Genomic DNA, 15212 nt, shown 5'->3' with positions numbered 1-15212 from the left:
TTACAGTCTTAATCCCCAGTTTACAAATAAAGTAACTGAGGCACAAATAAGTTAAGTGACTTGCACAAAGTATCACACAGCGGACAAGTGGTGGGGTCAGGATTAGAATCCAGGTCCTTCTGACTCCCAGGCCCCTGCTCTGCCCACAGGCCATGCTGCTTATCTATGTAGTAGAGATAAAGTGAGTGCGTTTGTATGGTGAAGGGTCGTTACATGATCAGACATGGTGCAAAAAAGAACAATCACCATCTCATTACTAGTTGTTTGAGAAAGGCTTCATGGAGGAGGAATTCCAGAAACCATATAAATAATGGAAGGGAGAATGGAGATGTTCCAGGTATAAGATGTAGAGTAAGAGAATGGGGGCTTGGAAGCAGGAACAGTATTTGTGTAAAGATGAAGGATTAAATGTGCCTTCAGGAATTGGAGAAGGGAAGGTAAACAGGGTGTAAGGTGAACCAAGTAAAGTCAACTGAAGGGATCTGGTGAATGGCCAGGAAATAATAGGGTTAAGCTTTTGGTCCAAATCTGTTAAGCTTTTTGTCAATGATCATTCTCATTCTCTTGGATAAAGAAAGCCTATCATGGAACAGTATGAAAATAATTGTTTAGGGAGTGGGAAAGTGTTATATGCATTTTCTAAAAAGACAACCCCTGAATATAGGAAAAAGGGGCATTTCTTAGATCTCAATTTCATGGAAAAAGAAAATTCACAAAAGCAAATGGAAATCAAGAAAGAATGTTAAATTAAGGGTCTCGTAGTATTATTAATTGAATAAAACTGTGGCATAGTTACATGTGAGAAATATAAATAGCATGAAGGAAATATTTAATATCCATTTTCCCCCAGTTAATTGGAGACAGACAATACGGAAAGTTATAAATTCAACTCACCTTGCGGATTCTGGATCCAGAATCAGAGCTTCTATTGCATGAGAGATCAGGAGGCAGCTCTGCTGTTGTCTGGCGTAACATTAAGGGTGTTCAAATACAATAATCTACTGAACCATACATACCCTCTGGCTATTGGAACAACCAACTTAAGAAACAAAAGGACACTATACGAAAATACCCCCAAGAAGTTGCACAGTTTTTCAGTTAAAATAGAGATTGGGTGATTACTTCATTTCTCGGAAATACCCAAGAATGAAATAAACAGACAGCCAAAACCAACAAAACTATTAATACCTGAAGAGGTCATACAGGAAAGTACAGAAGGAAATATCTCTATGCAGAGGAAAGTAATGGCTTAAGAATCTGAAACATAAACATTAATGCCATATCATAATAATGGAGTAAATGTAATTCAGAAGGCTTGAAGAGGCAAGATTATAAAATTTAAAGCAGGAAATAAGAAAAAACAGAAAAAAAAGCTTGAGAAATAGAAAAAATGGTTTAAATATGATAGAAATAAAAGAGGAAAAAAGGAAACATACTAAAGTATAATACAAAAAAGGCAAAAGCATTTAGTTTTTCCCCCCCATCTATCTAAAAAGTGCTAGAGATTGGACTCTAGTATATTAGTAACATTCTAATATTTGTTACCTTGATACTAGTAAGATACTAGTAAATATTCTCAGTCTCTGCCCCACTGAGTGAAGCAAACCTTGATATCCTTCCTTCTCCCATCCTTCTATCTGCCACCTCTCATTCCCTCTACCCCCTCCACCTTCCTCTTCTTCTCCTGGTTCCCAAGAGGTCATTCAGCATTCCACTTTCTCCTGCTCTTCCCTGGGCCCAATCTGAGGTGATAGAGCCATCCAGGAGCCTGCCAGCCAATCTAAAGACCCCAAATGAGAGGCACCTTTTAGTTTAAAAACTGACCTGTAAGTTTAATTTCTACACTTAGAAATACACTGGCAAAAAATCACTGTGGCTCTGTACAGGAAGTATTTTAAAATTTGTCCCACTAATGTTTTTCCTTACTCTGGCAGAGTGACTACCCTGGTAGATTAGGGGAACCAGTTAATGTCAATTGTATTTATTAAGCATTTATTGTGTGCAGTGCCCTGTTCTAAACGCTTGGGAGAGTACAGTATAGCAGAGTTGGTAGGCCTGCTCTATGCCCATGATGAGCTCTACATCGTGGTAACTACATGCAAGGCATAGGCACTGGCGCTGTAAAAAACACTGGGATTGATACAGTATATGCAGATGGACACGGTCTTTGTCCCACTAAAGGTTTACAGGCTGAGGAAAAACAGGTACTGAAACTCCACTTTACAGATGAGGAAACTGAGGCACAGTGAAGTTAAATGACTTGCCCAAGACCATGCCGCAGGCAAGTGGTAGAGCCGGGATTAGAACTCAGATTATTAATAATGGTATTTAAGCGCTTACTATGTGCCAGGCATTGTACTATTATTACTATTAACCTGAGTTCTAATTCCAGTTCTGCTACTTGCCTACTCTCCCAAGTGCTTATTATATTGTGTTGCACCAAGTAAATGTTCAGTAAATATGATTGACTGATTGACACTGGAATGCGTAAAAAGGAGGCTAGCATTTGGAAGCATGAGGGCGAGCCTCCCAAATAACAGCATTAATGTATTGTTCAATTCAAAGCTACCCAACAAAAGTGGAATAATGAAAACCTATCCAACATATTAAATAAAAATAACTAAGAGGAAAATATGATTAATGGAAAGCTGATGGAGGGAATTTTAGCAGGCAGCCACAAAAAAAAAATAAATAAAAGGACAAAGGAGAAGAAAAGCTAAAGGAGCTGGGATTTAGCATAAAAACAAAAAGGCTGTGGGATGAGTTAATATTTGCAAGGATGTGAGGGACTTTTATACAGTTGGCAATATGCTGGTCTTCATCTCCAGAGGGGAAAATACAAGAGAAAATACAGAGAAGGCATCTGAAATAATTTTTAAACAGTGAAAGCTGTCTCATGTTGAAATGGAGTACTGAGAAAATAGTGGAATTTCCAGGGATGTATTTAAAAACAGGATTTTCATAAGTCTGGAATCGGTTAGCTATAGCTATGCATCAAGACAATGAGACAGATTATGTGACCTTCAATTTCAATTTTTTATGATTCTACAGCTTTAAGAATTTAATGCCTATACAAATCTGTACATTTCAGTTTAGACCTTGAAAGCCTAGTTTCATCCAATTTGCTATGTGACAAGGCTTACCATTTGCTTAACAAACACTACTGATCACCAATGGGCACTTTAAGAATGCTACAAAAGCCTACAAATGTTTCTGGGCAGCAGGATACAATTCCACGTTCCGTAAAGTTGCCGAATCTGCATCAAAAGATGCCTGATACAGATCCCCATAACGTGAGGCTAAGCTTCGAAATTCTTCCATTGATTGTTTCATCTACCAAGAAAAAATGCCAAAAATCAAACAGCAGAGATATTTTATAATGAAAAACCAAACTTTCCATTCCCCTCAAACCAAACACGTGCCCACAAAGGGATTAAATACATGGATAAATGCATTAATAAATAAATAATAAATAATAAGTTAATTAATACAGTGATTTTCTTCCTTTTCCCATTGTTCAGTTCTCTAAAACTTGCCAAATGAAATGGCATTAACTACACATTAGGATGCAATCCATAATGGAAGGAACTGGTAATTCACATATGTTTCTAACCACCCAATAATTTATGAAGATGCATACATAACTATGATAGAAGGTAGTGTGGTTTAATGGAAAGAGCATGGGACAGGGAGCCAGGAGACCTGGGTTCCAGGCCCAGCTCTGCCACTTGACTGCTGCTTGATCTTGTGCTTCTGTTTTCTCATCTGATAAAATGCCTGTCCTTTATCCCTCTTAGACTGTAAGCTCCAAGTGAGACAGAGACTATGCTTGATCTGATCGCACTTAATCTACCCCCAGTACAGCACAGTGCTTGGCACATAATGCTGTATAAATACCATCAACTTTTATAACAATGATAATACAAAAATGTTATACATTTTTAGCTTTTTTCTAAATTCAATAGAACGAATAGGCTTAAAAATGATATCCACTACATAGTAGTCTCTTAAAAGATAGACTTCTGGAGTTTTGGTACCCATATGCTTTCTGATTTATATTTTTAACATCTAGTACTCATCCTGCTAAATTGTTCCTCAACTTCAAAGTTTCAGTTCTTACAAATACTTCCCCACATCCTTTCAAATGAACATTTAATGCTGGACTGAAGAAAGAGCTGACGCTTGCCTGGTTGGAGATGCGCCCACATCTCTGGAGGTCATTCCCCAAGGTCATGGCTATAGTTGTGGCGATGGCAGGAGGAGGACTTGTCTTGAGACTGTTGCAAGTGCAAAAAAGTTGAGAAAAGGCCTGCAGAAGATCAATTCTTAGTTTAACAAATTCACACTGAAAACTTAAAGGATTCAGCGGTGTGCTGGCAGCCTGGAAAAAGCAAAAAAATCACTGGTTAAGTGAGAAGAAAATTTCACACCATATTGATTCACACTCAGGAACTGTCACGGACCTTAAGAAACAGCAGTTCTGATACTGAAGAATGAATGCCTAAACATACTGTAAAAGGGAAATTACTTTCCATAAGAAAGCTTACTTGTTTAAGAATCAACTTTGGAACACTGAAGAGACCTAGAATCAGAGGTCAAAAGAATGCAGAAGTTCTTATTCCAATTCACTTGGACTTAGTCTATACTTGAGAAAGAATCCTGCTGTTAATCTAAATCATGAAGTAAATTATACATTCTGGTTCTTTCCTCTCCAAAGTACTTAAAATAGTCTGCATTTTGGAGGGCAAAAGTTAATCAAGTTTTTCCTCCTCAAACACTAACAAACCACTCTTTCTGATTATATAAAAGCAGATTCAGGCAAATAAATGAACTACAGACTGGATTAGACACAGTTGGCTTTATGATAGCCATCTTATTTTGGCTTAACTCTTCTTGTCTATTAGTGCATCAGTGGCGGGATGGGGAGAGTTTGCTGGCTTCAAAGTAAACTTCCATTACAATATTCCATTCCATGATGTCAATAAATATCATTGGCTGTGTGCAGTTTCCTTGGTGCATGCTAATACATTCTCTCAATTTTCTTTAGGCTTATTGCCATTCCATAGCACTGGAGTGACTCTGCCAAGCAGTTCACAGTCCTCTGAATCCCTCCTTATACTTCTAGAGCGTAATCACCCATGTAGAGCAATTCCTGGATAATTGCCTCAAGAGTTTTGATGCTGCTGGTAGTCAGATATAATTTTTTTCTAGCCTTGATCCTTTACTACAACTTCAAATGAAGCTGCGAAGAATAAGTAGAATAGAGTCTCACCCTTTATATACCTGGGTTTTACCCTTCTGATAAAGAATAGGTTGGAAAGGGCACCTTAGCTATGACATGAGGCTATGCTATCATGAACTATGAAAGTCTTGAACTTCTCAGGTCAGGCATGTTTACTTAGGAGGTGCTAGAGCCCAGACTGAAGGTGTCAGATGTTGCGAAAGGTCTTTGGCAATAGTGTAGAAGGGCCTGGTGTTGCTCCCTTGAGAAGCAGCACGGTTCAGTGGAAAGAGCACTGGCTTGGGAGTCAGGTCATGGGTTCTAATCCTGGCTCCGCCACTTGTCAGCTGTGTGACTTTGGGTAAGTCACTTAACTTCTCTGTGCCTCAGTTACCTCATCTGGAAAATGGGGATTAAGACTGTGAGCCTCACATGGGACAACCTGATCACCTTGTATCCCCCCCAGCGCTTAGAACAGTGCTTTGCACACAGTAAGCACTTAACAAATGCCATCATTATTATTATTATTCACTACCTCTCCTCCAACTTCTTCTTGTTCTATTATGATCTGGTTTCCACCCCCTTCACCTATTGAGACCACACTTTTCAAGATCACAATGATCTCCTCCTGTACAAATCTAATCGGTTCTACTCTATCCTAATTACCCTTGAACTCTTGGCAATGCTGACCTCGCCTTTCTCCTGGAAATTCTCTCTGGTTTCTCCTACCAGAAGGAGAAAATCTCCTAGAAAGGCCAGTTAAAAGCTTGGCTCAATTTACACAAACACACATACACATTAAAAAAAACCCAACCCCCTTCCCACACCACCTCCGCCACAAAAAAAAAAACCTAAATTCAAAAGAATAAAAAGATTTAATTGCTAGGGGCAACCTGACTACAAAAACTAACACTTGAAAAGTTCAACCAAAACAAATCATTTGTTTAAATTTTAGCCCAAGTATATTATTTATTCATTTCCGCTTAACTGAGGCAAGACTCTATGCCACTCAAGCAGCACCAGTATGGTGACTATATACTTACAATGTCTTTTAAAGTAAACTACTACAGGCCAAGATATGGAAAGAAGGTTAGGGACATAAAATATGAAGATATTTCTCAAGAATATCAAATCACACTGCTGGGAGGATGGACACACAATGTTTACAAAAATTCTCCACTTTTTCTGTTCTTTTGACTAAAGCAGTACAGAATACAATCTCTATAGTTGTGCTTTCCGACATATGAATGTTTCATTATAAGGAAGAAAACTGGTAGTTTTTTTAAATTTCAGTCCAAAGACACTGGATAAAAATCTATGTTTTTTAATTGAAGAGTTAGAATTTTAAGAAAACAAACATGTAAGTTTCATGAAAAACATCCTTGTAAGTAATAGTTTTAAAAAATAACAACCAGAATGACAACAGAGCCCAGTAGAATTCCTTTTAAACTACTACTGTGGATTGACTTACACTGTGATAATCCTTTTGGGTCATAGTTCCCAATATTTTCATTGCACTGAGCAATTAAAATGATTTTCTGCTCCATATAAACTAGACATGGTCATCTTTCTGTTTGCTTTGAACTGACAAACTCTTCCTACTGAGCAAACAGAATTCCACAAACGGCACTTAATGAGATAATGCAATCAACCAACTGCATTGCTTTTGTCAATGACATTCTACTTTTCATCTCTAAACAAAAGGATGTCTTAGAAATTTCACGTCACCTCTTGGAATCTTTTAAATGATACAGCCCTGAATGAGCAGACTCTAGCTAGAGAGGTAGCTTGCTGAAGATTACTGTCAAATAGATTTGCTAAGACATAAAGAAATGAAAATGAAGAGGCATAACTGTTATCTTCCACGGTGACCATTATCTAGAGCAGTGTAAATGGACTCACTGTTAATGAAGCTATCCCTTTGTGATAGAATTTTAGAGACTCCGCAATGCATGAAAGGGCTGAACTGTAGTCTTCCTCTTGCAAACCTGTGAGGCACTGTTCCGCATGGGAGAATTCCTTCAGGCTGTTTAACCAGAAGTAGAAATGCTCAGAAGCCACCTGAGTCAGCAGGCTTTGATAAAGCTCTCTGGCCATGTCATGATTCCCCTAAAAAAGGAAAAGAAGAGACAAATAATAAAGCCAGAGTTAAAAAATCTGAGATGCTGAAACACTTTCTTCACACCATGAAAAGCCATTTTTTTGCCAAAATAAGTGTTTTCACTACATGTTTTGGCTATAGCATTATTAGGGTAATAGGAAACTTTTGTCCAATAACACTAGTCTGTTTGGATACACTATGTAGTGGTGTCGAAAGATACTGTTTGTGAGCATGCATGTTGCATCAGACACAGTGAGTACTACAAAGAAAATTTGTACAATCCAATGCTCCTGGTGAGTTCTCATTAATATCTTTATTATTACTACTTCCTGCACATAAACATGAGGGCTTGTATTAAAAACACTCCCTGCAATACAGAACTGGGTGTACTTTGAGAGAATCTTGTTACGCCGTCTAAAAGCTCACTTATCCATTATTACCTAATACTCTGCCTGAGATACATCAATTTTATTTAAAAGCACCTATCCTACAATTAGGTAAAGAATGTAGCTGAAGAACCTCTAAGTAGAAACAGCTCTCGCACCTTCATCAACACCCAAGTTCCTTTGTTTTACCACTACCCTCAGTAATAGTGGTGGACAATCCCTCTCCAGGAGAGTAGTAGTTGATTTCTAAGAATAAAGATAATATTAATATTATTTCTTAAGTGCTTTCTATATGCCAAGCAGTATACTAAGAGCTGGGCTAGAAACAAGATACCGATCAGATGCAGGCCCTGTCCCACATGGGAATCCCCACAATGCTCCATTCTGAAGCTTATTCATTCATTCAATCATTTATTGAGCGCTTACTGTGTGCAGAGCATTGTACTAAGCGTTTGGAAAGTACAATTCAGCAATAAAGAGACAATCCCTGCCCACACCAGGTTTATAGTCTGGGGACCTGGGGGGACGGATGGACATAAAAACAAGTAAACAGGCATCTACATACCATTCTGGATGCTTGCCTGGCAATCCGGTAAACTGTCCATCCATTGGAGACATTCTCAAGCTGTTGCTTAATAACCGTTTTAATTTCGGAAGATAATGCTTTCTGACTGGCAACAAAAATCACAGTGGCCATGGACACCTGATTCAAAACAATATTAATGAGAAAATAAAAACAATCTCACAAATTATAGGTACTCCACAGCTTCCCCTTTCAATATAGCACTCCTCTGAATGTTCTTCATTCCCTTCCAGTTCTAAAATGGCATTTTTAATAACCCAACCAATAGTGTTGGCTTCAGGTCTAAAGAGTTTCATGATTCTTGATCACACATGAAAATCAAGGACAGCAAACATTTATTTTGAAAGTCAGTCAAAAGGGCTGGAAATCCTAAACTGATCAACAACAGTATAGCTCTCTCCAACACAGGACACTATTTGCAATGTTGCTTCTAATAATAATAATGTTGGTATTTGTTAAGCGCTTACTATGTGCACAGCACTGTTCTAAGCGCTGGGGTAGATACAGGGTAATCAAGTTGTCCCACGAGAGGCTCACAGTTAATCCCCATTTTACAGATGAGGTAACTGAGCCACAGAGAAGTGAAGTGACTTGCCCACGGTCACACAGCTGACAGGTAGCAGAGCTGGGATTCGAACCCATGACCTCTGACTCCCAAGCCCAGGTTCTTTCCACTGAGCCACGCTTCTTCTCTAGCAATTGCATAGGAATCTTTTCCAATTTAAAACACGCCCAAATTAAAGTCCTTTAATCAACCAGTGGTACTGAGTACTTACTATATGCCCAGCAATCAATCAATCGTATTTATCGAGCACTTACTGTGTGCAGAGCAGTGGACTAAGCACTTGGGAGAGTACAATATAACAATATAACTGATACTTCCCCGGTTCACAATAAGTTTAGTCTAGATGATTTTGCTATGGGCTTGGGAGAGTACAATACCAAAGAATTAGCATACATGTTCCCTGCCCATAAGGGACTAAGCCCTCAATTAACTCTAGGCAGAGAGCATGTCTGCCAACTCTGTTATATTGTTCTCTCCCAAGAGCTCAGTACAGTGTTCTGTACACAGTAAACACTCAAATATGATTAACGCCACAAAAACCAGGTAAAGGATTTTGGCTGTCTCCAAGGAAATTTTATTTCTGTTAGAAATGAACCTAGTGGGCTACTTCTAATAGTAATTTCTGAAAATTGCAGTAGAGAGTCACTTATCTTACCATTTAAGCAGTGCCAGACACTAAGCTCCCCCCTTTTAGACCGAAACCTTGTTATGGGCAGGGAACGTGTCTGCTAATTCTGTTGTATTGTACTTAGTACTTAGTACAGTGCTCTGCAGAGAATAAGCGCTCAATAAATACCATGGAGTGATGATATTAGTGCAACAACTTTTGGTGACAGCACAGATGAACTGAGAGGGGTTTCTGTAGCCAGTGCCCTCTAGTGGATGAAATATATCTATTGTGTGGATAATTTTCTTCAAGCATGAAAGTAGCTCTACTATGTATGGGGTTTTCAGAGGCTAAAAATGGAGCATAGCACAGGTTTGGTAATTTATAGAAAAGTAGCAGGGCCTAGTGCATAGAGCGCGGCCCTGGGAGTCAGAAGGACCTGGGTTATACAGCAGCGTGGCTCAGTGGAAAGAGCCTGGGCTTGGAAGTCAGAGGTCATGGGTTCGAATCTCGGCTCTGCCACTTGTCAGTTATGTGACTGTGGGCAAGTCACTTAACTTCTCTGTGCCTGTTACCTCATCTGTAAAATGGGAATTAAGAATTAAGACTGTGAGTCCCATGTGGGACAACCTGATTACCCTGTATCTACCCCAGTGCTTAGAACAGTGCTCTGCACATAGTAAGCGCTTAACGAATACCAACATTATTATTATTATTATTATTATTATTACTCCTAGCTCAGGCATTTGTTTGCTCTGTGACCCAGGGCAAGTCACTTAACTTCTCTCTGCCTCGGTTACCTCATTTGTAAAATGGGGATTCAGACTGTGAGTTCCATGTGGGACATGGGCTGTGCCCAACCTGACTAGCTTGTATCTACCCCAGTGCTTTGTACAGTGTCTGGCACATAGTAAGCCCTTTAACAAATACCCTTTAAAAATTTATAAGTTCCCCTTAAGGCTATAGTCTCTTCTCTGATGTCTTTCCAGCTGAAATACAAAGGGCAAGTATTTTTAGAAGATTTACATCTGCCCATATAGGCGATGAAATCTTCTCCTCAGAGTTACGATTTATTTCTGCTTGCTAAGAGTTGTTGTTTCTAGGTTTTTTCTTTTCTCTATTCTTTCTGATCACTCAGATCCCCAGACCAGAGGTGAATAATAGAGGCCGGGTTCACACAAAGCCAGAGAATGGATGAAGGCCAAGAGCCACTAGAACCCCTTGCTGGGTCCCAACACCCAGAAGATTTTTCCAGAATAGTTAACTTGTATTTTGGATTAAAGTTGGGTGGATACCTCATGCACACATCTAAGCAATGCTTTAAAGAGACTTGCAAAATAGCTGAAGCTTGCAGCTCTATCAATTTCCTTCGGCCCTGAGCCTAACCTATGAATGAGCTTTTACTTTAACAGAACCAAATGGCAGTGTCCTTTCTCCCAGCATTTCCAGATGGGCTAAATCTTATCAACAGCATCTTATCAACAGCTCATTCCAAAAATCCAGTCCTCACCAAAAGCTCCTGTTGTTTGTCAGTAGCGGATCGGCCAATCACTTTGTAGAGCTCCATCAGGTCACCAAGCATTCCGTCACCCAATACAGGCAGCTGCATGGCAATAGCAGCCAGGCAATGGCACATGAGAATCCTAGCAGCATCCTGGGCACTGTGAAGTTGAGTCAACAAAGGCTCCACAACTGACTGGCTCAAGTGAGGTCGACATTTAGCCAGCTTCACCATGCAAGTAAGAGCAATCTGTAGTTCACAAAAGAAACACACTGATCAATTTTTCACATTCCTAAATGCAATTATTTGAAAGTGATGAGGGTACAGATCTTGCATACAGCTCTCTTTGTTAAGTTTACTTACTAATACAGTCCCCTCCTGGTGCTCCTCTCAGTCTCTTTCACTGACTCTTCCTCTGCTTACCTTCCCTAACTGTGTGTTTCCCTCCTCTACTATAGGTCCCCTTCTTTTCTCACTCTACACTCACCGTGTTGGGGAACTCATTCACTCCCACGGCTTCAACAACCACCTCTGTGAAATCCTCCTAGAAAACCCCAATTTCCCTAATTCCCTCTTGTTTCCTGGACCTCAAGCTTAACGTCCAAAACTGAACTTCTTGTTTTCTCTCCCAAATCATCTCCTCCACATGACAGTTGATAAGACTATCACCTTCACCCTCTTTGAAGCCTACAACCTTGGCTTTATCCTCAACTTCTCCCTCTCTTTAACCCTCATTTTCTGTCTGCTGCCAAATCCTGGTAGTTCTCACTCTACAACATCTTCAGGATCCACTCCTTCCTCTCTATCCAAATGGCCGCTACACTGGTCCAAACACTTGTAATATCCTCTCTGACTACTGCATTAGCCTCCTCCCTGATCTGCCTGCCTCAGGTCTTACTCCTCTCCATTTCATCATTCACTCCGTTAACCGGATCATTTCCTGTCATTCTTTCTACACCCAACTCCTCAAAAATTTCCAATGGAGACCCATTCCTATGGGCATCTAACAAAAACTCCTAATTATTGTCTTTAAGGCACTCAATAAACTTGCTCCTTCCTATTTAACCATTTTCTTCTCCCACCACACCCTAGCTCACACTCTCCATTCCTTCCAAGCTAACCTATTCCCTGTGTCCCATTCTCCAGTCCCCAACCACTGACCTCCTGTCCACAGCCCTTTTCCTTACTGGAATTCACTCACTGTTCAAGTCTGACAGACCACAGAATTTCCCGTTTTCAAAGCCAACCTGAAATCAATTTTCCTTCAAGAGGCCTTCAGTGATAAATTTCCACTCACCCCAGCCACCTAACTACTTATGAACATTTGTGAAGTCACAATCTTCATAAGTATCCTATTAGGCACTAACTTACTCATATATCCCCATTTTCACTCTCCTCCAATCTGTAAATTATTTTAAATGATGGCAGAGAATGTGACTAGCAACTTTGTTATACTGTACCCTCCCAAGTGCTTGGTGCAGTGCTCTGCACATAGTGAGCACTCAGTAAATATGAATGATGGATTTTTACCTTTAAAGTTACTTGAGCACCTGGACTGTCATCTTGGCTACAAAGCACCAGAAGAGACTCTAGGCCAAAGACGGCATCTTGTTCCAGTGGCAAAAGATCTAGGAGGAGAAAAACAAAAATCAGAGTAGTGCAAACAAAGACAGCTGAAGTTTCATTCATTCATTCAATCGTTTTTATTGAGCGCTGTGTGCAGAGCACTGAACTAAGCACTTGGAATGTATAATTCGGCATCCGACAGAGACAATCCCTGCCCAACAACAGGCTCACAGTCTAAAAGAGGGAGACAGACAGCAAAACAAAACAACAAATGGCCTAAAAAGTGTCAAACTTATATTGCCAAATTTATATACTACCTAAAAATTTAATGTTCTAAGTGTAAAACAATCTACCTGAAGAGTAATATTAATGTGCCAATTTTTCTGAAAAATTAAGACTAGTTTCAGAGTTATTATTGTTAATAATAATAATGGCATTTGTTAAGCGCTTACTCTATGCCAGCCACTGTACTAAGTGCTATACCTTTATTAGTTTATACAACTTTTCAATATCAATCATATTTATTTAGTGCTTACTGTGTGCAGGACACTGTGCTAAGTGCTTGGGAGAGTACAAACAACATATTCTGTATTATGAAAAAATACATTAAATTAAGATTCAAAAAATATAGTTATATAATAATGAAAACACATACCCCCACTCCACTATTAGACCTACACAAACACTATAGCTATTCATTCCACTGACCTTCTATGTGAATGCAGTTCTCACAGAAAACAAAGAAAGCTTTAAACTACTGCTAAAATATTTTAGGAAATGGCATGCCAAGACACACAAAAACAAATAATCTCATCAACTACTAAAGCCTAACTTCAAGAAATAAAATCATCAAGTGCAAGTAATAATATTATTTCACCATACTTTGACTATCTTGGAGCTGGGATTCTTGCTTGTTCTCAAACAGCTCTCAAATGGACTTACATATAGATGACAGTGAAATTATATATTATGAAGTATACAGGCTTTAACAATGAAATTATATATTTAATCATCAATCAGGTGTGTGGTAACAGCAACAATTCCAGCTCGACGGTAAAGAAAGTGTGATATATATTAGTTTTTGTGATCAAAGAGTCTAATACATTTAGGCACAGGGGCAGACTGGCTGAAAAGCCCATAGGCAAAATAATTCCATCTACACTGTGTGTGATGACTGTCTCTTGGATTCCTATCCTGCTTGCTACCTGTGGTTTCCCAATCTTGTTTTCCAATTTGCCTCTTGATAATACTATCTCCTCGAAACTTCTGTTCTTCAGGGAGTCACCCCTTTCCTGACAGGCTGCTCTGGCCGCTGTAGGAGCTTCTCAGATACGCTTGGACAGTCCACATTATCTGAGGATGTGGTTCATTGTTTCTTTAAGATAGCCCTTCATTCGTCTTTATACTCCTCTCCCACACTTGCTCTGAGCACACGGAAGTGGTTTATTCAGTGTATAGCAACTGTAGCCTTTTGGGTCAGATAATGCTCTTCGAAAGGATGAGCCACTATGCCAAACAGACAGTGGCTTGTTCACTGGAATCAGAATCCCCATGTAACCTCCAGAAAAATAAAGGGGACTGACTTGGGGTTTGGTGGAGAAGGTGAGGTGTTTGAAGAAGATGGTGTTGGAGAAGGTGTTAGTACAGTGTACTTCAGCCTGGATACTTTTTAGTTTTGGGACATACCTAAGGAATACATAAGAAGCCCAAACAAAAATGAACACTATATCATCTAAGGACAAAGCACTGCATTTGGAAAGTTATAGGCTTGGGCTGGGGGTGAGAGAAGGAGAAGTGTTATTTTACCAGCACACATGCTTTCTAAATACATAAAAAATCTATTTATTTTACAATTTCCTCCTAAATTTGAAAGTGAATTTCATTACTCTGGCAGCAAGAAATAAAGTTGGTGTTGCCTAGGCTTTACCCACTTTACTGTGTCAGTGCTCCTCAGTCTTTTATGTCTAACCCTTTGTTAGTCTGACCCTTGATGTGGTGCCCCAATATGAGTTGAGGGATCACACACATTTCCTAACTTCTATGGAGATGAGGGCTTGTGGACCTAAACGTCTCTGACTGAACTTACCCTTTTCTTGACAAGAAGCAGTTATATTAGTCAGGACTCTCACACCATGAGCTGCAATGCCCCGATTACTATGGTAACAGCATTCTTGGGCTAATTTGACTATGTCAGAGGATCTTGCTGAAGAAGCTGCATTTCCTAAATCAGTGAAGAGACAACGTGTTATAGGATAATGTCCATCAAATACAGTTAAAGGAACAGCTTCCCAATTTTTCAGAGAAAAGCTACTCCTTCCCTACATTTTTCATGAAACCCCTGCTTTTAGTTTCTCTCACATTTCCACATGAAAACTTCTGAACTCCATTCTTCCTCATTCAACGGGGTGGCAAACAGCTAGGGACCCAGCCTCAGTGGTGCATCTGCCCCTACAAACAGGCCTCTAAGTTTCCTGGAGCCAAGGAAAGGGGTGCTTCAAACAGCTAACACATATAAATTCACTTTTGGGCGGTAGAAGGGTAGTAGGGAGATGGGGGTGGTGGTATTTGTTAAGCACTTACTAAGAGTCAGGCACTCTTAGATAATCAGGTTGGACACAGTCCATGTTCCACTTGGGAGTTAACAGCTTTAATCCCCATTTTACAGATGAGGTAACTGAGGCA

The 15212-nt window shown here is 39.6% G+C and overlaps 1 protein-coding gene across 1 annotated transcript in view; it reads right to left on the bottom strand.

Moving 5' to 3' along the window:
• Positions 1 to 15212, bottom strand: part of INTS7 (integrator complex subunit 7) — a 49814-nt gene that overhangs the window by 15132 nt on the left and 19470 nt on the right. Inside the window, exons 9-16 of the mRNA XM_001510110.5 lie at positions 14617 to 14751; positions 12495 to 12592; positions 10974 to 11213; positions 8274 to 8411; positions 7124 to 7330; positions 4187 to 4381; positions 3230 to 3333; positions 895 to 963 (exon numbers count right to left, since the gene is read on the bottom strand). Of these exons, the coding sequence (XP_001510160.1) occupies positions 895 to 963; positions 3230 to 3333; positions 4187 to 4381; positions 7124 to 7330; positions 8274 to 8411; positions 10974 to 11213; positions 12495 to 12592; positions 14617 to 14751 (1186 nt within the window). The remainder of the gene's footprint in view (positions 1 to 894; positions 964 to 3229; positions 3334 to 4186; positions 4382 to 7123; positions 7331 to 8273; positions 8412 to 10973; positions 11214 to 12494; positions 12593 to 14616; positions 14752 to 15212) is intronic.

The sequence above is a fragment of the Ornithorhynchus anatinus genome, chromosome 19 (genome assembly GCF_004115215.2).
Source record: "Ornithorhynchus anatinus isolate Pmale09 chromosome 19, mOrnAna1.pri.v4, whole genome shotgun sequence".
Classification (NCBI taxonomy): domain Eukaryota; kingdom Metazoa; phylum Chordata; class Mammalia; order Monotremata; family Ornithorhynchidae; genus Ornithorhynchus; species Ornithorhynchus anatinus.
The sequence above is the reverse complement of the archived record's forward strand: the minus strand, read 5'-3'. Positions and strand labels throughout refer to the sequence as shown.